The 24,962-nt window shown below is 43.3% G+C and overlaps 2 protein-coding genes across 5 annotated transcripts; both read left to right on the top strand.

The window, feature by feature from the left end:
* Positions 1 to 340: 340 nt before the first annotated feature.
* Positions 341 to 12,025, top strand: LOC111833564 (uncharacterized). Of its 3 annotated transcripts, none has more exons than XM_072712063.1 (9): positions 341 to 419; positions 9,186 to 9,446; positions 9,790 to 9,976; positions 10,137 to 10,739; positions 10,831 to 11,099; positions 11,208 to 11,246; positions 11,356 to 11,457; positions 11,532 to 11,632; positions 11,744 to 12,025. In XM_072712063.1, exons 1-9 carry the CDS (start codon positions 366 to 368, stop codon positions 11,748 to 11,750), a joined length of 1,623 nt encoding a protein of 540 aa, XP_072568164.1. In that variant the 5' UTR covers positions 341 to 365; the 3' UTR covers positions 11,751 to 12,025. The 3 variants fall into 3 exon arrangements, with proteins under 3 accessions (XP_072568164.1, XP_072568165.1, XP_072568163.1); XM_072712064.1 differs by lacking the exon at positions 341 to 419 and adding an exon at positions 5,422 to 5,488; XM_072712062.1 differs by lacking the exon at positions 341 to 419 and adding an exon at positions 5,448 to 5,619.
* A 4,655-nt stretch (positions 12,026 to 16,680) lies between these two features.
* LOC111833565 (uncharacterized) lies at positions 16,681 to 20,508 on the top strand. 2 transcript variants are annotated; one of them, XM_072712065.1, is made up of 9 exons: positions 16,681 to 16,837; positions 17,725 to 17,985; positions 18,231 to 18,417; positions 18,578 to 19,192; positions 19,284 to 19,582; positions 19,691 to 19,729; positions 19,839 to 19,940; positions 20,015 to 20,115; positions 20,227 to 20,508. In XM_072712065.1, exons 2-9 carry the CDS (start codon positions 17,740 to 17,742, stop codon positions 20,231 to 20,233), a joined length of 1,596 nt encoding a protein of 531 aa, XP_072568166.1. In that variant the 5' UTR covers positions 16,681 to 16,837; positions 17,725 to 17,739; the 3' UTR covers positions 20,234 to 20,508. The 2 variants fall into 2 exon arrangements, with proteins under 2 accessions (XP_072568166.1, XP_072568167.1); XM_072712066.1 differs by having other exon boundaries at positions 16,717 to 16,832.
* Positions 20,509 to 24,962: the final 4,454 nt, after the last annotated feature.

Raw genomic sequence — 24,962 nt, 5'->3', positions numbered from 1 at the left:
TCATTCAAACACAATAGTAATGAGTTTCTTTTGTGCAAATAGAGGCCTTCAATCACAAAAAGCTATTCATTTCAAGAATACGTTTGACACTTTGTCGAATTTATTCTTATTAAATATTTTTACTATTCTGTCGTCTTTGGCGAAGTGGCCTGTTGTGCCGCATTATACGAAAAGCCCTGAGCTGAAGTGCAATGGCCGAGGACCCTTTAGAGAGCACTTATCCTTTTTCCCATATGAAGGGCAGCCGATAGCGATGTTTTTGACACTCTAGATTTAAATTGTATGGAATCGTTGTTCATATATGACTTTTTTTTCAGAAACCAGACTTGCGTTGAGTGAAGGATTTCAGAGACATTCACACTGATATGGCTGAAATTGGAGTCTCAGGAGAAGCAGGATCATGGAACGGCCACCTAAATGTGTTTTGTTGACGTCCATCAAAAGACAGAAAAGTATGATTTTAATGTAAATATCACAGTAACTCCCACAAGAAGTGAATGAAATTAAAAAAGTGGTGACCGGTGATGACACACCACAACAAAATATTTACTCTGTATTTAACCCATATATGACATTGTGACATAGCAGGGGGCAGCTAATTCAGCGCAGCGCTTGGGGGTGGTACCTCGCTGGTCAGAGATTCAAACCAGCAATCTTTCAATTACCAGTGTGCTTCCCTAACCATTAGGCCGCACAATGCCCCCGATGAATGAATATTTAATTAAAAATAGCACATATGTCAGTAAATTCAATTTGCGTCAGATGTAATGTGGTCTATCAGTGTCGGTGATGTAACGCCACAGCAGAAGACAGCAATGAATTAATATATTAATAAACTTCTTCCATGAGGGGAAAATGTCCTGCTGACTGAATAATTTATTGAATACATTTGAGAATTGTCTTGTAACTAGCTTTTTGTCTGATTTCATCTATCCCTGCTAGACGTGGCGACGAAATGTACAGCAGATTATCGTCGCTGCATCGCTGGCTGTCGGAATGGTGCCCGATAAATGGTGTGGGTTATATAGACCATTGGCGGACATTCTGGGGTAGGCCTTGGCTTTTGAAGAGGGACGGTATTCACCCCACGTGGGCTGGTGCCGATCTCCTGTCAAAAAGCATAGCTCACAGTCTTAGGGCAGATTGCTGACTAACCAGAGCCAAGCCAAGGCGGCAGGCAAAACGGCTTAACCGACCGCCTGCTAGTCGCTTAGAGTCGTCACCCAGGCTTCATATTATTGAGACTGTGTCTGTGAGACGGTTTTAATCGTGGGGGGTCATTCCATCGTAGTTCGTGTCTTGCAAACCTTAGAGAAATTAGACCTATTTCAACTCTGGATAGTAGGTGTAATGCAAACCTAAAACTTGGACTCCTGAACATTAGATCGCTGGCTCCTAAGACATTGCTCGGAAAATAAAATAATTACTGATTCTAATCTTAGTGCCCTATGTCTTACTGAGACGTGGCTAAAACCGAATGAGTTCTTGGCACTAAATGAATCCACTCCAGCTGAGTATAGCTATAAGCATACTCCTCGACCCGATCGCAAAGGTGGCGGAGTTGCTGCAATATTTAAGACCGACCTAGGAGTGCGTGAAAATACTGGTTACAGCTTTAGTACGTTTGAATTTATTATTCTAAATCTTGCAAGCACATCTAAGTGTAGTTCTACACCTCCAATCACCATTGCCATTGTGTATAGACCGCCAGGCCCCTATAGCAATTTCCTTAAGGAATTTGCGGATTTCTTAACAAGCTTGGTGGTTACTACCGACAAGGCCTTGATTGTTGGTGTTTTTAATATTCATATGGAAAATGAAAGTGATCCAGTAACAAAAGCATTTACTACCATTCTTGACTCTGTCGGTGTACATCAGAATGTAACTGGGCCAACTCATGCCTGTAACCACACCCTAGACCTGATTCTTAGTCATGGTGTCCTGGTAGAACACATATCAATTATCCCTCAGAATCCTCTACTTTCAGATCATTACCTTTTAACATTTCAAATACAACATAACTCCCCTAAAGCCCCAGACCAGAGGTACGATACTAGACGTTCCATAGCCTCATTATCCGCTGCAACTTTTCTGGAACAGCTCCCACAGTCCTTTAACCTAACCTCTGAAGTGTCATGTGTAAATGAACTTGAACAGGTAACCGTGAACATGGTAGAATCATTTCGTACCACTCTTGACCATGTAGCACCACTCAAGAAAATAAAACATAGAGATAAGAAACCTGCCCCCTGGTACTCTAACCGTACACGTGAACTTAAACAAGCTTCACGAAAGCTAGAACGCAAATGGCGGTCAACAAAATTAGAAGTTTTTAGATTTGCCTGGAAAGAGAGCCTGTCTAAGTATAGACATGCACTAATGACTGCTAGGTCTATGTATCTCTCTAAACTAATAGAAAATAACAAAACCAATCCTAAATTCCTATTTGAAACTGTATCTAGGTTAACAAAGAATCGTTCAATGTTAAACTCACAAGTCCCAGAAGCTCTTGGTAGTGATGCCTTTATTGCGTTTTTTAATAATAAAATAACCACGATTAGACATACCATCACGAGCACGCCCACGGTTGCACACAACCACCAATCCTCTGCTAGTGCTAGTGTTATTAGTACTAATGATAGCATCTTTGAATGTTTCACTCCTGTAGTGCAGACAGAACTCCTTCAGTTAATTTCCTCTTGCAAACCCACTACTAGCCTTGTTGACCCAATACCCACCAATCTACTTAAGGAAATTGCACCACTGATTAGCACTACATTGTTAAACTTGTTAAACTCATCTCTTAGTCTTGGATATGTTCCTAAATCTTTTAAAATGGCTGTTATTAGACCTATCCTAAAGAAACCAAATCTTGACCCTAGTGACTTAGGAAACTATAGACCCATCTCAAATCTTCCCTTCATTTCTAAAATTCTTGAGAAAGTTGTTGCTCACCAGCTGTCCTCCTTTCTTCAAGATAATAATGCTAACGAGCTATATCAGTCTGGTTTCAGACCCAATCATAGCACAGAAACGGCCTTAGTCAAAGTGATAAACGACTTGCTTATGGCTTCCGACCGTGGCTGTATATCACTATTATTCTTACTGGATCTAACTGCAGCATTTGATACTGTAGACCATAATATTCTTTTGGACCGGTTGGAAACATTGATTGGCATTAAAGGGACAGCACTACTGTGGTTTCGTTCGTATTTAACTGATCGTTACCAGTTTGTCCATGTAAACAATGAGTCATCCATAGCCACTAAAGTAAGATATGGTGTCCCGCAGGGATCAGTGCTGGGCCCCCTACTGTTCAATCTATATATGCTACCGCTTGGTAACATAATTAGAAATTACAGTGTTAATTTTCATTGTTATGCTGATGATACACAATTGTATATGTCTGTTAAACCTAGTGACGCATCCCAGCTCTCTTCTTTAGCCGACTGTCTGCTAGACATCCGTTGTTGGATGGCAAGGAATTTCCTCATGTTAAATACTGAAAAAACTGAGGTTCTTTTAATCGGTCCTAAGGAGGCCCGCAATAAGTTTGTAAACCCCAACCCGAGCGGCCTCCCTACTCAATTTAAAACAGTGGTCAGAAATCTTGGTGTCCTGGTAGACTCCGACCTCTGCTTCAGTGCTCAAATAAATAGCATTAGCAGTACGGCATTATATCATCTACGGAACATAGCCAAGCTTCGGAAGTTGCTGTCCTTTCAAGATGCAGAAAAACTAATACATGCCTTTATAACTTCTAGATTGGACTACTGCAATGCCCTCCTTTCGGGTTGTCCATCTGGATCCCTACATAAACTTCAGTTAGTACAAAATGCAGCTGCCAGAGTTCTAACAAAAACTAAAAAATTTGATCACATTAGCCCTATCCTGTCTTCCCTGCACTGGCTACCGGTCAAGTTTAGGATTGATTATAAATTATTACTATTGACTTACAAAACTCTGAATGGCCTTGCACCACAATATCTCAATGATCTTCTGGTCCCTTACAACCCTTCTCGCCTGCTTCGTTCACAAGGAGCAGGATATCTATTAGTTCCTAAAGTAGACAGGGCTACGGCAGGCTGCAGAGCATTCTCTTACAGAGCTCCGCAGCTGTGGAATGGTCTCCCGGCGGATGTGCGGGATTCAGGCACACTCTCGCTTTTCAAGTCTAGATTAAAAACGCACTTGTATAGCTTAGCGTATAGGAAACCTAGTTCTGGTTCCAGCTAGTCCCTCACTCCCAGTCAGACTAACAGTATGAGGTGATGAGCTGGGTGGGGATCGGTGTCATTGGCTTTGGATAAACTGAGGCGTCAGTGCTGTCACTCTAGCTCTACACTAGAGTGCTGATGTTCAGGGAGTCCCCATGCCTGTGTTCCCGCCTGTCTCTCCCTCTTTCTCATGCTGCTATACTCAGATCTGCCGGAGCCTAGACGAATATTGCACTCGATCATTTTGCTTGCACTGCCTCTGATTTCCTCAACTCTGGCTAATACACAATTATTCTTACTTCAATTATTCACCCCTTCTGGGGTGTGCTCCATGGAGCACAATGTCGTTGAAGAGTTTATGCCTCTGCGGCCTGCAAGACATCTACCTCGACCTCCGGCAACTACCCTCCAACCTGCCTGCCCTTGGCTCAACACGATGCCTCGCCATCCATCCTGCGGCTGTGTGTCTATTAATCCTGCCATCGTGCATCAAGCACCACGTGCCTGCACCGGTCGGCCGCTGCATTGAGACATATATTTCAACCCCTGTATTAGCTTAGTCATTTCATCTTGTTTGTTTGACTCATCTGCCGGCCCCTGGAGGATGGGCTCCCCCTTTGGGTCTGGTTCCTCCCAAGGTTTCTTCCTCTTAGGGAGTTTTTCCTTGCCACCGTTGCCTTTGGCTTACTCAATGGGGGGTCCTTACGAGGCAGAAATGTAAAGCGCATTGAGACAATGTAATGTTGTGATAATGCGCTATATAAATAAAATTGAATTGAATTGAAAAAGAACAATGTGTGTTGACTGCGTTGTTAGACGAAGCATAAAATGTTTTCCTCATTACAGTGAGTCAAGAAATTAGTGCCAGCAGGAGACTTAAAGGGGGGGGGGATTCTGTTACGCGGTGAAAAAACGTCCAAGAGGGCTCATGAAATGTTACAGTTTTAATTCAAGCCAACAATAATCTTACTTATGCTGTTTGAACTTTTATTTCCCAATTTTTTTGTTATTGTGTTCTGTCAATTTGTATCTGGGCTTCAGTGTGATTTGTAAAGCTATGTTATTATTTTGTCTTGAAAAACAGTTTTACAATATTTTTATTGTTATAGAATAACTTCCATGCTTACTTCACTTTGGCGAAGTCGCAACACTGGTCCGCACTCTGCCTTTAACCTTGCGCCGCCGCTATAGGCGCAGTGTATTGTGGGTCGAATCGCCATTTTAGTTGTTTACAACGCAAAAGCGAGCATTTGCGTGCGGCATTATCTTTGGTAAGATGGGACACTCGTGCTGTGTGAAAGGCTGTCATACTAAGTCACATGGTAGAAATGGCAGACACGACAACATGAATTTTTTTCGGTTTCCTGCTTGGAAAAGAGGATATGGACAGCAGGTAGAGGAGGTAACGAAGAGGTGCCGGTGTTCTGTCGAAAAATACTACCTATCGAGACGTGCTATCGAGCCTTTCTGAACACCGGCAGTGTTGTCAACTTAGCCACACTGTCGCTGTATTTAGCCAGTTTTTATACCCCTCTAGCGACTCGTTTTTTTTAAAAAAAAGCGACTAGCGACAAATTTAGCGACTTTCGCTATCGTTCTTATTCTTCTCACCGAGAAGCGGGTGCTGCCGTGGGCTCCGCCAGAGTATCTCTTTGGGGTCACTTTTATCGGACCCAAGCCCCGATGTAGGAGGAGGGTTGGAATTGTGATATATAAAAAAACAGAATAAAGTTCATTTGTAGTTCTAAACGTATCTATGGAAAAACAATTGTCTCTCCCACGACATTATTCCTCTTTCCTACAATTGCATGCACATTATGCAAATAAGGCGATGGCGTTATTTAGCGACTTTTGGGACAGCCAATAGCGACTTTCTTTGCTGAGGAGTTGGCAACAGTGGCGCGAACTTCTCCTCATCAGTGTTAGTTCGGAAAGCGAGAGAGGAGTTCTTCCAGAAATTGCCTGCGCTTCAACTCTTCTCACCATTTCGTGAAGTACTTTTCAACTTTTTAAACAATGCAGCATTTACAGTTTCAATTTAACTGTTTTACAATGTATATTGCTGTTGTTGGGTTCAGCCACCCTCCGGGTCCGTGATGAGAAGGGATCCACACCAGAGACGAGGAGTAGTTGCACGTCAACAGTTTATTCAGATCGATCTGGGAGCCACACTCTGACACACATTCAGCATGTACAGTAGGAAGCTCTAATCATAGTTGTCGGCTCTGTCTCTTTATAGGCCCTCCGGGGTGTCCCCCCCCCCCTTCTCGTTACTTTTCCATCTACGTGACTACAACATATTTTGACATTTGCTCTAGTTAGTCAGTGAGTACTTGTTCCCCCCCCCCCCCCTCTTTATGTTAAGCAAGAGTTAAAATAAGTATCGCTTGTAGGATGTATTCCTGTTTTCCAGCTGTCTGAGACGAGGTCACCCTGACCTGCTCACACACTGTCAGTTCCTGATTTCTGTTAGCTGCATTATTTTAGAATCAACCCCCTCCTTTCATCATGCCCTGCTTTAAGCTATATTCTCCTTTTCCTCTATTCATTGTATGTTCTTTATAATTCTATTGAATCCCACACTGTTTAACTCTATGTTTAGACACACTTAAATCAACAAACATAAATGGCACACAGCTTATGGTGAAACAGCAATTCGTAATTGTGTATGTGGTTTATAAACATGAAAACGGCGTGTGGCGTGAGTGGAATGCCATGTTACATTTGAGTTTTTAATGAATTCTGTCTCCCCCCTGGTATCATGAATCCCAGCCCCTCTCCCCCCTCACTCACATAACATGCCACGCACACATGTAGGATCTCGGGGTGGGAATGTGCCGCGCACGCTGCGGTGAGGGGGCCATCCACATGGCCTTACTTGCTGTGCTACGCGGCCCTCTGCCTCCCCTTGTTTTAATTGCACTTTAGTCATCACATATCAGTATACACACAGGGCCTTGGGGGGTGGGGGCACTACTCAGAGGTTGGTGGGTGGGGCCGCTGAGGTGGTCTCACTCACCTCTTCACTGCTGCCCGCCCCTCAATTTTACTTACACCATATACATTGAGGGTCTTGGCAGGGGGGGTGATGGGGAGGAGAGCTGTTTGCAAGCAGCGCTCCTCCTCGCTTCCCCTGTCAATTTTAAAATCCATCTTAAGTTTCTCAACAGTCATACTCATCCCTTACACCACATACACTCACAATCACTTACACATGCATCCAACACTTCACCTCTCACACAGGTGCGTGGGGGAGGAGAGTGGGCGGGTCTTCCTACACCCCCGCTCCCTGCCCGCGATGGTGGGGGGGCACTCGGGTAGTTGTCCGGCTGGCGGCGCCCTGGGGTTGCGGCTGGCGCTGGGGGGTGGCGTCCGTTCCCCCGCATGGCGGAGGGCGGTCTGGAGTGGATGGGCTTATGTCTTTTTGTCTCTGTGTATGTGTCCGTGTATGTTGTGTGAGTGGATGTATGGTCTATGTGTATGGCTGAGAGGTGTGTCTGCGAGGTGTCTGTGTGGGCAGTGTGGGCCTGGGTCCGGGGCTAGCTGCTCCTTCCTGGGCGCGGCTGCCTCCTTGGCATGGTTGCTGTCCCTCCTCTCCGGGTGGTGGCCTGGGGGGGGCTCGGGCCTCTCCGGCGCGGGTGGGGCTCTCTGCCGGGGGCCGGTTGGCTCCCGGCCACCTGGGGTCCTGGGGCCCTAGCCCTGGCCCGTGCGGGAGCGGCCGTCACCCTCGCGGGGTCGGCTGCCTGTTGCCTCTGGTTCTCTGTGGCTCGTGCCCTTTTGGCTGCGGGGGCTGCGCCTGGGTCCTCCCTCCTCCTCCTGCTGGGGTGGGGACCCGGCTGTCGTGGGGACATGGGGCCTTGGCTCTTCCGTGCTCTTGGGGGGCTGCGGACGCCTTGGGTCTCCTGGGCCTCTGGTTTTTGTGGGGTGTGGTTGCGGCCCCCCACCCTCGCTATCAAGTGCATTCCATGGAGAAATTCACACGCACCCAACACACGCATACGTGTTCAAACACCTCCCCCAAACAGATGAAAACACACGTGCAAATACACCTCCACGCTCCCTTCCAAGCACATGCTAAAATTTTGTATGTCTGTATATCTGTTTTATTTTCTTTATTTCTGGTTGTGTCTTTGTATTTATGCTTTTTTGGTTGTATTTCAAAAGCGTTTTTTTTTTTTTTCCTTTTCTTGCCTTATGTGCTTTTTACGTTACTCCTGTCTTTCTTAGCCTCTCTGTCCCACTGTTGTCTCCGCCTTTGTTCGTGTTTTCTCTCTCTCTCTCTCTCTCTCTCTCTCTCTTTCCTTCTTTCTCTTTAATCTCTCTCCCTACCCCTTTTCTTCACTCATTTTCCTAATCTATCACTCCATTCCGGGCAGCACGACAACTGGAATATTTTACATGTAGTAAATAAGATACAATAAATATACGAATAAAAAGAAATTGACCAACATGAAGGGCCTATACAGAGTTTATAGAGCCCCTCATGGTAAAGCAAATATGTCTGACACAGCAGTGCATTCAGACTATTATTCTGCTTGTGAAAGCTGCCGGACAGGACACATAAAAAAAAAAAATGAATTCTGTCTTGCTGATATGAGAAGAAATTATTGGGTATTTTAGCCGTTATGCTATTCCGTACTTCATTTGCCTTATGAAGGTTACAATGCACGATAGTCTTGTCTTTTCAGCGCAAATGCACATAAAATAAGTACGCATTTGTGCTGTTACAACAATCGATTGTGGCATGTATGGTATGCGTATACTTTCCTACCAGTTATGTCAACCCCTGTATATACGTGTATCACCACTTGGTGGATGATGTCTTTAATCTGTAATTGAAATTAAATATGTAAATGATTAAATACTTTACCACTTATGAATAAAGCAATGAAATGCACTTTGAAATATATGTAATCAAATGTGCCTCTGTATGGATAGTCAATAATTCCGAAATGTCTTGATTATTAGGTGCGGATCTGCATCATGGGCCGCAAGCCCCAGCTCTGCCCCCTGTGCGCCGTCTTTCGCTTTAATATCACCGTCCACCTCCGTGATTTCCATAAGGTGGACAGTAAGACAGAGAGGAGGCTCATCAATTCAGTGTCATCGGGCAGGTTTGCTGGGCCGATCAATTGCCCATTGGCCAACTGCTTAGCCACAAACCTTTCCCGCGTTGACCGACACTTGAGGGTGTACCACCGGCTGGAGGGAGATGAGCTGAAGCGGCAGGTATTCCATTACATTCCATTCAATTTAATTGTATCTGTACAGCAAATTTCCACAACAGTTCATTGTCTTAAAGCATTTCACGTGATTATGTCTTGCCCAAAGTGTCAGAACATTTTTAAACAAATTTGAGGAAGCACTTCTTTACACGGCGTGTAGTTAGAGTATGGAATAGTCTTCCTGCTAGTGTAGCGGAAGCTAAAACCCTGGGCTCCTTTAAATCAATGCTAGATAAAATTTTGACAACTCTGAGCTATTAGTTAAATTCTCCCCAAATGAGCTTGATGGGCCGAATGGCCCTCTCTCGTTTGTAAATTTCTTATGTTCTTGTGTTCTTAAAACCCAGATCACGGCTGCCAAAAAGAACGCGGCACGTCAGTCGTTGCAGGAATTCAAAAGTCAACCCAAGGCTGAACCGGACGAAATGAAAGACCTGCAGCGGCGTGTTGCAAAGCTAGAGGAGCAACTAGCGCATTTCTCCAGTCATCCATCTTCAGCTGTGTTGCAGGCATTCCACAAGCTGCTCTTCTCTGGTAATAAGAATTACAATTGCAATGTCATGGTAAAACATATAAGACTTAACAGATATTTATGAATTTTTTCATGTCATGTCGTTTATGTCAGTGCACACAATTTTTGCCGGTGGGATTAAACGGATTAACTTTAATTTTCTGGGGTTTTTTTCCCTTTTAGATTCGGTACTGGCCAAGTATAGGGAGAGCATGTTCCGGGTCGGCGCCTCGTCAAAATACAGGCAAAACCAAAAGCAAGAATTGATGTATATTACAAATTTTGTCAACTTTATGTGGGACAATCCACAGTCCCCAGCAGATGCCCATTTAAAATATCTATTGGACATGTCCAAAGTCAATGCCTGGCTGTCCAGTCTAAATCAAAAATTAAAGTTTAGCGCAGTGAAGAATTACATTCTGGCTGTGACAAAATTTTGCCGCTTCTTGTTGCACGCCCAGCTCTCCTGTGTCCGGCTGGGGCGAAGACAGATTACCAGCCTCTTGCGGCACTTCAAATGCCAACTGAAAATATTGAGCAGGAGAGTGATCAGGCATAGGCAGCAGGTCAAAGACCGGAAGATGCAGAGGATGGCGATCACCCGAAGGCGACGGATAGCTGCTGCATTTCTCTCCTCCTCTGAGGAGGAGGAGATTGAGACAGAGAAAGGCCACTCTGGCGAAGGTACGAGTGGTGCTTTCAGTGGTGGTGACACTGGGGAGAGTCAGGCGTCCGTGGCTGAAACCAGCGGAGTGCAGGTGCTACCCCAAACACCTGTGACAGAAGGTGACACGCCCTGTGGAGGAAAAGACAAGTTAATCACTTTAGCAAGTGAAAAGTGATGGTGAGACTAAAATCACGTATTTATTTCCAACAGCTGACAGTGTTGTGATGGCTGATGAGCTGGGGGCAGATGAGGGAAAAGAATTTACCGAGGAGGTGGAGTTCAAGTTGTTCTTGGACGAGGAGGAGGATGAGGTGAAGGAGGAGGATGAGGTTGTGAAGGAGGATGAGGTGAAGGAGGTGGTGGTGAAGGAGGATGAGGTGGTGGTGGAGGAGGAGCAGGTGAAGGAGGAGGAGCAGGTGAAAGAAGAGGAGGTGGTGAAGGATGAGGAGGTGGTGAAGGAGGAGGAGCAGGAATGTGAAGTAAGTTTCACCAGTTAATTATTTTGAGAATTGAAGCATTATAATATTTGTGAACAGAAATGTATATGCAGGTGTGAAACTGAAAACGCATCTTTTTCTTTCTCACAGTCGCCTTGTCGTCTACCAAAGTCAGTACCACGTTCTCAGGTAATGCCAAGGCATTCAATTTAAGTTTTTTAATGTGTCTGGGAAATTTTATGTTTTTGTGGTAATGTGCCGTGATGAAAGAAATGTCATATTCTTTGAAATACCTCAGACACGGCTCCTTAGACGGAAACTGACATATCCCAACACCTTCAAGGACATGATGAAAGATAAATTCCAGCCATATTGGGGAAGTCCAATAAAAACAGCCGTGGTTAGTATGCTGTCAATTAATGCCACTGTTTTTAAAATTAGAAACATGAATGAAACAAAATACCGTCTTTTCAGATCCACAGAGTCCTGGCTGAGTCTCCCGGTCTTTTGCAAACGTGCAAGGACATGAGTTTGACAATTGACAATGTTAGGGGCCTGTTAAAGCAACTCCAACAGTAAGTGACCTTCACTGAACATTTAAAAGATTTAATATGGTATTACTACTACTTTACTCTTGTGGTTGCTGTTGCTGATATATGCTTGTTTTGTGCTTGTCTACATTTCAGAGAATGAAGAGGATGTCATTCCTGCACATCTCATTTAAGTTTGCTCATTTTATTTATTCTGTCTGCTTTGCGCAATATGTATATATATTTATTTTCATTTTAGAAGTGCTCTCTTTTCATTTGGTAGGTGTCGGTTATTTTTTGCATCCGGTTATTTCAGAGCTCCTACACTTTATTTGGTTTATTAAAAAATAAATGTTTGTTTTAGTTGCTGGGAGGTCATTTGTTTTTAAACATATGTGCACTTTATTTGCCCCACAAATAAAAAGGTTTTTTGTCTCATTGGTGTCTCAAAGTTGTTTCCTTCTTGTCTCCCCTACCAGTCACTCTGCATGGGGTCATGGTAGGCCTGCTTTCAAACTGATTGCTTGATTCAACAGCAGACCATAATTGTGTTGTGGTTTTTTTCTTCCTCCGCCAATCAGGAGTCAGGAGCCGCTTGCATAGATCTTCAGATTGTCTTTATTGCAACAGCGAGGTTACAGGATCCTGTCCTGCCCACGGCACATACTGTGTCTGCTCCTTTCACCACCAGGGGGAGCATTGGCGTGTGCCTGGTTGGGGGCCTCACCACCCTCCTGCTACTCACTACTCTATGATGTGCATTATCCTCCTCTACCCCTTCCTCACTCTCCGTTTCTTTCTCCTCCTGAAACGGACTCCATCCTTTAGATCAGGGGTGCCCAACTCCAGTCCTGGAGGGCCAGAGCGATGCACATTTTCGAGTTTCCCCTCATTTAAAACAAAACTTTGTCCTTACAATTTGTTCAGCTCAAAATATTAACAATCGATAGCTTTGGAATCCTTGTGTCATTTTTATTTGCTCAGGATTAATGATATATTCCACCTTATGTCTTATTATTGATTTCTACACAAAAGTCATATTTTATTACAATAACTGAATAGCACTTTCATTGTAAATGTGATCTAACGGAGGAAAATGGCAAATATTAAACATGCTTACTGTCTGTTTTGTTCGTGAGTTAAAGTCAATGTCTAAGTAGTTTGACATGAAATGTCATGTTTTTGTTTTATAAACCCAGAAATATTAAGGGTCTATCCAACACCAACTGAATTACATAAGGAAAGTGCATTTACTTCAGATGCTTTGGATGCTGCTAATGAAAGAATCTGGGAACTGGAGACTAGAATTGAGGAATTAGAATCTCAGACATTTGTTTAACCAAACTACAATGCACAGTATGCACAGTATGCACAGTATGGGTTTACGTGACAATATTTCTATCAATTAAGTTGTCATATGTATCAAAAATAACATACACAGCAATTATTTATATGATCACTATTATTAAAGGATTTTACATTTTTTTGCATATGATCACTATTATTAAAGGATTTTACATTTTTTTGCATTTTTGTGTTTCTTTGGTTAAGTAACTGGGCTCAAGCTGACAAAAAAACCACAGCTGAAATGAAAAGGCATAATTGTATTAGCTTGCACTCATTTAGGTATTTTTAAGATGTTTTTGTACCTACAGTGACATAACCTAAGGATATTAAATGAAATATATGAACCACAAGTTACACCGAAACACCCCACTGTACCGCTGTGTGCTGTTTGAAAAAGCAGAGTAAGGTGAGCGGCTTCCGGCAGGGCAGCTACAACACTGCTGTGGTTTCTGTTCTGTTACAGGAATCAGTCACATAAAAACATCCAAGGCCTCCCAAGACAAACACAAAACCACCTGAGACGTTTATCTGTCACTGGTTTCACTGGGTGTACTGGTGTTCCATTTATTACGTACCCTCCTTACATTTGTAAAATTTATTAAATCACATATTCATAACCTAATAAGGATGTTCATGTCATAGCAGAGTTACACAGGTATTTAACAATATTAAAATCCTTGTACTAGAAAATTTATTGGAAAAAACACAAAAAACTTTTACAAAAAACAATTTCTATTTGACCATACCGGCCTCCATGGATCTATGCATCAGGTCAATCTAATAGGATGTATTGGTCGTTTCTTCCCAGCGAATCACAGAACCCCCCCTCCAAGTCTCCTGTTGGCACTTATTTCTGGACTCACTGTCAGGGACGGATTACGGTCCGGGCCAGCGGGGCCGCTGCCCAGGGGCCCTTGGGGTGCAGGGGGCCCATGGGGCCCCTAGCCCAAAACAATTTGCAACGCTTATCAACAATGTATTTTCGTTTGTCTATTCTAGAGGGTCTACGTTCTTTGATCCTCTGCCTACAAGGGCCCCTGACCCTCTAAGGTGGGGGGTGGGGGGCTGCCGGATGGTGGTGTCCGGGGGGGGGGGGGGGTTGCTGGTGGTGGTGGTGGTGGGAGGGGGCCCTCACGGACGTTTTGCCCAGGGGCCCACACAACCCATAATCCGTCCTGCTCACTGTAACGATGAGAACATTTTATACTAAGTCTAACAGCACAGTCGACACACATTTCACAACAGCATTTCAGGCCTAGATGAAAACAGACTAAAAGCTAGTTAGTTAATTCTACAAAATTATTCAGTCGGCAGGAATTTTTCTTCTGTGGCAGAAAATGTACGAATCCAATCTTTTAATGTATTAATTCATTGCTGCCACCTACTGGTGTGTTACATCAGAGACTGAGACCAAATTGCATCTGATGCAAACTGAATTTACTGACGTGCTATTTTTTATGAAATATTCATTCACTTCCTGTGAAGCAGCAGCTACGTTAAAATCATGCTTCTCTGGCTTTTGATCGATGCCAACGAAAGTCAGTCAGATGGCACCTATTCTATGCTTCTGCTTCTCCAGAGAGAGACTCCAACTGCAGCCAGATCAGTGTGAATGCCTCTGAAATCCTTCACACAATGTAGGCTTGGTCTCTGGAAAAAACGCAACAATCTAATTCATAAAATTAAATAATCTACAGTGGCAAAACGTTGCTATTGGCTGCCCTTCACACAGGAAAAAACAAAACAAAACAAACTTTTCCTTGAATTACTAGTAAAAGTATCTTTCCTCTGATGAGCCGTTTCTGCTATTCCTGTATGAGCCGACCTGAATGAGGATGTGCATTATCGTGTTAAAACGTGATGTCCTGGTGCTGATGCAGGAAGGGGACAACATGTTCCTATTCCCCGCAGGCACAGCTGCTGTTGCGATTGAGAGACGGGCGAACGAGCAGGCTGCAGTGAAGCAGAGTCCGGGAGCCGTAAATCCAAGGCGAAGGGATTTATTGAGAGCAGACGAACTGACAAGGTACAGACTTCCACAAACGTCGATGACAGACCTGGGGAAACAGACTTGAACTCATATACACAGGACTACAAGCAGGAAATGCAAAGCAGCAGCTAAACGGAAGGATTCCACACGGGGTTAACTAGGTAGGCGTGGTTCTTATGTTTTTGTGAGGGGATACTCACCAAGGCACAATGTCAGCAAGAATACATACAAGACGTCTTAAAGCCGATTACCGGACTACACTCCGTCACCTTATCTGCATATTGGTCTCCACAAACTCACCATTCAAATCTCAACCAACTACGACCAGGTGATTGACTCTTAGGTACAGACAATAAATTACTACAGGATAATGGTGCGTTCGATTATTTCTCTCCAAGTCGGAACTCGGATGAAAACGTCACGATACGTCACGAAAAACATCACTTCCCGTCGGAAACACGCCCCTTTTATGACGTTGAAGTCGGAGAAGATTTTGTTGCCCGAGTTGCCCTTGTGACGTAATTTCAACATGGCGACTTGGTTTGTTTGTAGTTTATTTACTGTTCGAAAAAAGAATATCGCTATGAATGTACTAAAATATTTTATAAAGCTTTTAATGTGGTTTGACTAGTTCGTGTTTCTTGTTTGTCTCTCGGAAAAATCTAAATTTCTCCATTTTCTTCATTTGGAAAACTCCAAATCTGCTAAAATATAAAGCAACAACACACAGCAACGTGTTCATGGAGGCAGCCATGTTTGTTCCGAGATGTGGGTAGCTCGAACGGGAGATTGTCGGACGTGATGTCACTCAACTCGGAATTTCCGAGTTCCGAGAGAAAAACGAACGCACCATAATATACCACATTACAGAAATTGTAAACTATCCAAATGAAAACTTCTTTTGATGCTCAGTATAAATTTAAAAATAACTCGTGATGGAAACCAAGGACCTTCGTTGCCACTTGTGAGATGAAATTAGTGCTAGAGACCTTCGGAAGACCTTTTTACAAAAACGTTATGCAAAAAGGCTAATTTGGTATCTCGCAACGATCTTCATTCATGGTACATGATGGGAAACAGTTCAGAATGAGAAATAAAGCTTGGCGAGTCCACTTGTGAGTTATCACTGTATCCGTGTATTTAAGTGAGAAAATATGAGATGTCCAACCTTAAACAATAAAAAACGAGTTAAGAAGTTATGTGTAAAGAATACTATGGGCAGTGGTGGCTTGATGGTTAGGGTAGCCCACTTGTAATTGAAAGATTGCAGGTTCGAATCCCCCACCAGCAAGTCACCACTGAGGTACCCTGAGCAAGGTACCATCCCCGGGCGCTGAATTAGCTGTCCCCTGCTATGTCACGAAAGTCACATATGGGTCAAATGCAGAGGTCACATTTCGTTGTTGTGTGCTGTGGTGTATTGACAATGATCACTAAATTCTATATCTTCCACAGACACTAATCCTTCGTTACATAAGCCTGCATGTTCAGTATGTCAGGCTGTGGTTTCAGTCTGTGACGGAAATATGATACAACACCCCTCTAGTGACTCGTTTTCAAAAAAGCGACTAGCGGTGTTACTCGGTGTTAAGCGACTTTTTTGGTGTTACTGGAGACTTTTGGAGACTCTGACATGGAAGCACGTATCGTTCTTACTCTTCTCCCCGAGCAGCGGGTGCTGCCACGGGATCCTCTCCCGTCCCAAAGCGCTCACAGGCGCATCATGCAAATGAGGCGACGACGTAAAAATTTAGCGACTTCTAGCGACTTTTGGGACAGCCAATAGCGACTCTCCTTGTTGAGGAGTTGGCAACAGTGGCGCGAACTTCTCATCAGTGTTGGTTCGGAAAGCGAGAGAGAAGGAGTTCTTCTAGAAATTGCCTGCGCTTCAACTCTTCTCGCCATTTCGTAAAGTACTTTTAAACTTTTTAAACAATGCAGTATTTCAAGTTTCAAAGTAACTGTTTCACAATGTATATTGTGGTTTAACTATGTTTATACACACTTAAATCAACAAACTTAAATGACACACCGCTTATCGTGAAACAACAATTCGTAATTGTGTATGTGGTTTATAAACATGAAAACGGCGCGTGGCGTGAGTGTAATGGGGGTGATGGTAAAATGCGGATTCCGCCGGACGTAAACAAAGGAGCCTTCGAGGAGCTCAGCAATTCGGTCCACGTCGCGTAAGCTGCAGACACACCTCGAACGCACCCCGTGATTAGTTAACGTCTTATGGGTTTCCTTCTATGACACGTGGTCTGTCTACGCGGCGTGCGTCATTTGCGGCACGTCTGTTTATATACACGGAGTCCATTGTTTGTAAACAGTCCGCATTTTACCCTCACCCAGTGGAATGCCATGTTACATTTAAGTTTTTAATGAATTATGTCGTGCTGATATGAGAAGAAATTATTGGGTATTGTAGCCGTTATATGCTATTCCATACTTCATTTGCGGTATGAAGGTTACAATGCACGATAATCTTGTCATTTCAGCGCAAATGCACATAAAATAAGTACGCATGTGTGCTGTTACAACAATCGATTGTCGCACGTACCGCTTTTAAATGAATGCGTACTTGCGTACCTGTGTATACGTGTATCACCACTAGGGGGCGCCACGTCTTCCACTAGTTGGTGGATGATGTCATTTAACCTGTAATTGAAATTAAATATGTAAATGATTAAATACTTTACCACTTATGAATAAAGCAATGAAATGCACTTTGAAATATATGTAATCAAATGTGCCTCTGTATGGATAGTCAATAATTCAGAAATGTCTTGATTATTAGGTGTGGATCTGCATCATGGGCCACAAGCCCCAGCTCTGCCCCCTGTGCGCCGTCTTCCGCTTTAATGTCTCTGTCCACCTCCGTGATTTCCATAAGGTGGACAGTAAGACAGAGAGGAGGCTGATCTATTCAGTGTCATCGGGCAGGTTTGCTGGGCCGATCAATTGCCCAGTGGCCAACTGCTTAGCCACAAACCTTTCCCGCATTGACAGACACTTGAGGCTGCAGCACCGGCTGGAGGGAGATGAGCTGAAGCGGCAGGTATTCCATTCCATTCAATTTAATTGTATCTGTTCAACAATTTCCACAACAGTAGGATGTAGCATGTAGTTAGAGTATGGAATAGTCTTCCTGATAGTGTAGCGGAAGCTAAAACCCTGGGTTCCTTTAAATCAGAGCTAGATAAGATTTTAACTCTGAGCTATTAGTTAAGTTCTCCCCAAACAAACTTGATGGGCCGAATGGCCTCCTCTCGTTTGTAAATTTCTTGTGTTCTTAAAACCCAGATCACGGCTGCCAAAAAGAACGCGGCACGTCAGTTGTTGCAGGAATTCAAAAGTCAGTCCAAGGCTGAACTGGACGAAATAAAAGACCTGCAGCGGCGTGTTGCAAAGCTAGAGGAGCAACTAGCGCATTTCTCCAGTCATCCATCTTCAGCTGTGTCGCAGGCATCCCACAAGCTGCTCATCTCTGGTAATAAGAATTACAATTGCAATGTCATGATAAAACATATAAGATTTAAGAGATATGCATGAATCTTTTCATGTCATGTCGTTTATGTCAGTGCACACAATTTTTGCCAGTGGGATTAAACGGATTAACTTTAATTTTCTGGGGTTTTTTTCCCTTTCAGATTCGGTACTGGCCAAGTATAGGGAAACCAGAAACCAGCGCATGTTCCGGGTCGGCGCCTTGTCAAAATACAGACAAACCCTAAAGCAAGAATTGATGTATATTACAAATTTTGTCAACTTTATGTGGGACAATCCACAGTCCCCAGCAGATGCCCATTTAAAATATCTATTGGACATGTCCAAAGTCAATGCCTGGCTGTCCAGTCTAAATCAAAAATTAAAGTTTAGCGCAGTGAAGAATTACATTCTGGCTGTGACAAAATTTTGCCGCTTCTTGTTGCACGCCCAGCTCTCCTGTGTCCAGCTGGGGCGAAGACAGATTACCAGCCTCTTGCGGCACTTCAAATGCCAACTGAAAATATTGAGCAGGAGAGTGATCAGGCATAGGCAGCAGGTCAAAGACCGGAAGATGCAGAGGATGGCGATCACCCGAAGGCGACGGATAGCTGCTGCATTTCTCTCCTCCTCTGAGGAGGAGGAGATTGAGACAGAGAAAGGCCACTCTGGCGAAGGTACGAGTGGTGCTTTCAGTGGTGGTGACACTGGGGAGAGTCAGGCGTCCGTGGCTGAAACCAGCGGAGTGCAGGTGCTACCCCAAACACCTGTGACAGAAGGTGACACGCCCTGTGGAGGAAAAGACAAGTTAATCACTTTAGCAAGTGAAAAGTGATGGTGAGACTAAAATCACGTATTTATTTCCAACAGCTGACAGTGTTGTGATGGCTGATGAGCTGGGGGCAGATGAGGGAAAAGAATTTACTGAGGAGGTGGAGTTCAAGTTGCTCTTGGACGAGGACGAGGACGAGGTGAAGGAGGAGGATGAGGTTGTGAAGGAGGATGAGGTGAAGGAGGTGGTGGTGGAGGAGGAGCAGGTGGAGGAGGAGCAGATGGTGGAGGAGGAGCAGGTGAAGGAGGAGGAGCAGGTGAAGGAGGAGGAGCAGGTGAAGGAGGTGGAGCAGGTAAAAGAGGAGGAGCAAGTGAAGGAGGAGGAGCAGGAATGCGAAGTAAGTTTCACCAGTTAATTATTTTGGGAATTGAAGCATTATAATATTTGTGAACAGAAATGTATATGCAGGTGTGAAACTGAAAACGCATCTTTTTCTTTCTCACAGTCGCCTTGTCGTCTACCAAAGTTAGTACCACGTTCTCAGGTAATGCCAAGGCATTCAATTTAAGTTTTTTAGTGTGTCTGGGAAATTTTATGTTTTTGTGGTAATGTGCCGTGATGAAAGAAATGTCATATTCTTTGAAATACCTCAGACACGGCTCCGTAGACGGAAACTGACATATCCCAACACCTTCAAGGACATGATGAAAGATAAATTCCAGCCATATTGGGGAAGTCCAATAAAAACAGCCGTGGTTAGTATGCTGTCAATTAATGCCACTGTTTTTTAAATTAGAAACATGAATGAAACAAAATACCGTCTTTTCAGATCCACAGAGTCCTGGCTGAGTCTCCCGGTCTTTTGCAAACGTGCAAGGACATGAGTTTGACAATTCACAATGTTAGGGGCCTGTTAAAGCAACTCCAACAGTAAGTGACCTTCACTGAACATTTAAAAGATTTAATATGGTATTACTACTACTTTACTCTTGTGGTTGCTGTTGCTGATATATGCTTGTTTTGTGCTTGTCTACATTTCAGAGAATGAAGAGGATGTCAGTCCTTCACATCTCATTTAAGTTTGCTCATTTTATTTATTCTGTCCGCTTTGCGCAATATGTATATATATTTCTTTTCATTTTAGAAGTGCTCTCTTTTCATTTGGTAGGTGTTGGTTATTTTTTGCATCCGGTTATTTCAGAGCTCCTACACTCTATTTGGTTTATTAAAAAATAAATGTTTGTTTTAGTTGCTGGGAGGTCATTTGTTTTTAAACATATGTGCACTTTATTTTCCCCACAAATAAAAAGGTTTTTTGTCTCATTGGTGTCTCAAAGTTGTTTCCTTCTTGTCTCCCCTACCAGTCACTCTGCATGGGGTCATGGTAGGCCTGCTTTCAAACTGATTGCTTGATTCAACAGCAGACCCTGATTGTGTTTGTGGTTTTTTTCTTCCCCCGCCAATCAGGAGTCAGGAGCCGCTTGCGTAGATCTTCAGATTCAGCCTTTATTGCCACAGTGAGGTTACAGCCAAGGCTGGACACCCTGCAATGTCCAATACTGTTTAACACTAATTTTTATACATTTTCTTATCGTGTAACAATATCTCGTCACTTAAGCATCATCATTCCTTCAACCAATCACCATCGTTGTTTTCTCCCTTGATCCACACCCCTAGATGATAAGTTTATCAATCATCCCTTTTTCTGTTTGGTCCCTCGGCTGAACATAATTGTGGCGCGACCATCTCTGCTTGATTTTTTTAAATACCCAGCTGTGAAGTTTTGGTGAACTCGGGTGAATCCCTTCCTTCAGTAGCAAACTTTGGCAGCTTCAGCTTGTTGCACATTGTCTGGCTAGATGGTTAATAGTACTGTGGTACCTTGGTTATTAGAGCATTATTCGGGAGAAATAGCAGATTACGCATCGGAACTTCCTGGGATAGAAACGTCATGCGTGTAACTAACGACACACCTTTGCCCTTATTGGCTGAAGAGTTTAGTTACACGCATGACGTTTGTATCCCAGGCAGTTCCGATGCGTAATCTGCTATTTCTCCCGAATATCACGTAAAGCAGTGAGAACTGGTTTTCAGTTAATTTACCTGGTAAAATAAATTTTAAATAAATGACATAAATGCTCTAATAATACACTTAAGTTAGTGGTTTATTTATTGTTAGTTACTGTAATGTTGCGCTGCTTTATTTAGTTCATCGTCCAGTCTGTGAAGAAGGCATTCAAGTAAGAATTGCATTGTAGTATGACTTTTCCTGGCGCGTACAATTTATATTAGGTCAGCGTTCATGGTTCGACTTCTGATATTCAGATCGAGTTCTAGGTCAAACTGGTTTGTTCGACTTTCAAGAAATTTGAGTTCTAGTGAGTTCGAGAACCGAGGTACCACTGTATTTCTATGGCACCTCCCGAAACAAAAGTGGGCAAGATACTAATCCTGATCCAATTTTGTGGTTGACACGTGTTTTTATACTTATACGTGTCTGTAGTTTGAAATGGCATAAGAATTTGACAAGTTTTAGCAATAGTGACAAGATACAATGCCACTAAAGTTGGGGCATTGGGGCTTAGTTCATGGAAACTGAGCTTTTGTAAAAGTAGGGAAACAGCTTGTGAAGAAACCAGTTAGAGTATAAATAACTATTGCTTAGTCTAAATTGTAACACAATTGTAAATTTTATTCTTACGTAATTCATGTCCAGGATACATTACTCTGTCAAGAGCAGAAAGTTTACTGAAAGCAATAGGATAGGAATTTATTGATCCCACAGTGCTGAAATTTGTGCGTTACCACAGCTCTAGACAGATAGCCTGAAAAGAGTACAAGAGTAATCCAAGAATATAAAAATACAAGAAAAAAATAAAAAATAAAATACAGTTGCAAGAAAAAGTATGTGAACCCTTTGGGATTACGTGGAGTTTTGCATGAATTGGTCATAAAATGTGCTCTGATCTTCATCTAAGTCACAACAATAGAAAAACACAGTCTGCTTAAAATAATACTACACAAACATTATATGTTGTCATGTTTTTATTGAACACAACATGTAAACAATCACAGTGCAGGGTGGAAAAAGTATGTGAACCTTTGGACTTAATAACTGGTTGACCCTCCTTTGGCAGCAATAACCTCAACCAAACGTTTCCTGTAGTTGCAGATCAGACCTGCACAACGATCTGGAGTAATTTTGGACCACTCCTCTTCACAAAACTGTTTCAGTGTAGCAATATTCTTAGGATGTCTGGTGTGAATCGCTCTCTTAAGGTCACCACAGCATTTCAATCGACTTGAGGTCAGGACTCTGACTGGGCCACTCCAGAAGGCATATTTTGTTCTGTTGAAGCCATTCTTTTGTTGAATTACTTGTATGCTTTAGGTCATTGTCCTGTTGCATCACCCATCCTCTGTGGAGCTTCAGTTGGCGGACTGATGGTCTTACGTTTTCCTGCAAAATGTCTTGATAAACTCTGGAATTCATTTTTCCATCAATGACAACAATCCGTCCAGGCCCTGAGGCAGCAAAGCAGCCCCAAACCATGATGCTCCCTCCGCCATGTTTTACAGTGGGGATGAGGTTTTGATGTTGGTGTGCTGAGCCTTTTTTTCTCCACACATAGTGTTGTGTGTTTTTTCCAAACAACTCAATTTTGCTTTCATCTGTCCACAGAATATTTTGCCAGTAGTGCTGTGGAACATCCAGGTGCTCTTTTGCAAACTTCAAACGTGCTGCAATATTTTTTTTGGACAGCAATGGCTTCCTCCGTGGTGTCCTCCCATGTACTCCATTCTTGTTTAATGTTTTCTTTATTGTAAATGTTAGCATGTGCCAGAGATTTCTGTAAGTCTTTAGCTGACACTCTAGGATTTTTCTTCACCTCATTAAGGATTCTGCGCTGTGCTCTTGCAGTCATCTTTACAGGATGACCACGCCTAGGGAGAGTAGCAACAGTGCTGAACTTCCTCCATTTGTAGACAGTCTGTCTTACCGTGGACACATGAACATCAAGGCTTTTGGAGATACTTTTGTAACCCTTTCCAGCTTCATGCAAGTCAACAATTCTTGATCGTAGGTCTTCTGAGAGCTCTTTTCTGCGAGGCATGGTTCACATCAGGCAGTGCTTCTTGAAACCAGTAAACCCAAAACTGGTGTGTGTGTTTTAAAGGGCAGGACAGCTTTCAGCAACACCTCCAATCTCATCACACTGATTGGACTCAAGGTTGGCTCACTCCTGGCTCCAATTAGTTCTTGGAGAAGGCATTAGGCTAGGGGTTCACATACTTTTTCCACCTTGCACTGTGATTGTTTACATGTTATGTTCAATAAAAACATGACAACATATAATGTTTGTGTAGTATTATTTTAAGCAGACTGTGTTTTTCTATTGTTGTGACTTAGATGAAGATCAGAGCACATTTTATGACCAATTCATGCAAAACTCCACGTAATCCCAAAGGGTTCACATACTTTTTCTTGCAACTGTAAGATAAAACACTAAATACAACAGTAGTGCCTATGTACACTCATACACAGTATGTAATATATGGATAGTGGGTTGTGAGAAAAAGTGCAAGTAATAATAAATATTAATAAATAAAAACATCTCTGAGGTGGAGGATTTGTCTGATGCTGATGATCTTACAATTGATGGAGATATAGTAGAACATGGTCAGCAGAGCAGTGAGGATAGATCTGGTCAACAGAGCAGTGATAGTGGAGAGGTAGAGATCCAGAAGATGTGGGCGGAAACGCCAGCGAGGTAAAAGTGTTGATTATGACCGAGGAGCTAGTGCACAACACTGTGTGGGATCCAGAGCACGTGGGCATAAATGCCAGCGAGGTAACAGTTTCGATGTTGAGCCAGGAACTAGTGGCGGTCAAGCTGTGGGATCCAAAGGATGTGGTTTTGAACATCCAGGTCTTGAGGAGCCAGAACCTGATCATGATGATGATCCTGGGGAGGAACAACTAAGTGATGAGGATTACTATCCACCTACTACACCAGAATCAGATGAGCAGAGCAGTGATGCTTCTGACAGTGATGAGCAGAGCAGGGAGGATGAGCCACAACACCATCCACATGTCATTGATTATGACATTTCAGAAGCAATTAGAAAAGCTGACAGGTTCTGGAAGACAAGGCCTTTCATGGATCACATTCTCAAAGGCTGCTTGCATCAGCCTCAACTGGAATGTGTGTCAATCGACGAACAGATGATCCCATTCACAGAAGCTTATCCATTCCAACAGTATGTGCCAGCAAAGCCCAACCCGGTTGGCATGAAGAACTTCAACAGATGGCATCGTTCTGGACTTTGAGGTCTATCAAGGTGCAATCACACTGAGCTCACAGGTTGAGGAAGTGAAGGATCTGGGCTTGGGAGCATTGGTCATCGAACGTTTGGCAAAAACTCTGTCTCCTGGTACTGTGATCGGTTCATCACCACCACAAAAGCTATGGATCGATTGCTGGAGAAGCAGGGGAACCTTACTGGTACAGTAATGAAGAACGGGGTCACCAAAGCACTGCAGAAACTACCAAGTGACAAAACCATGAAAGCACAAGCAAGAGGCATCTCAGCATCAGACACCTGCCGGAGATGGTGCAAGAAAGAGAAGCGATATGTGGCTGCTACACGACCAAACATTGTGTGTGAGTACAACTCCAAGATGGGTGGGTTTGACTTAAATGACAGGATGATGAGTTACTACAGAATGAGAATCAGAACCAGAAAGTGGACAGTTTGGATGCTGATGCATTTTA

This window comes from Paramormyrops kingsleyae, chromosome 5 (assembly GCF_048594095.1).
Source record: "Paramormyrops kingsleyae isolate MSU_618 chromosome 5, PKINGS_0.4, whole genome shotgun sequence".
Classification (NCBI taxonomy): Eukaryota; Metazoa; Chordata; class Actinopteri; order Osteoglossiformes; family Mormyridae; genus Paramormyrops; species Paramormyrops kingsleyae.
The sequence above is the reverse complement of the archived record's forward strand: the minus strand, read 5'-3'. Positions and strand labels throughout refer to the sequence as shown.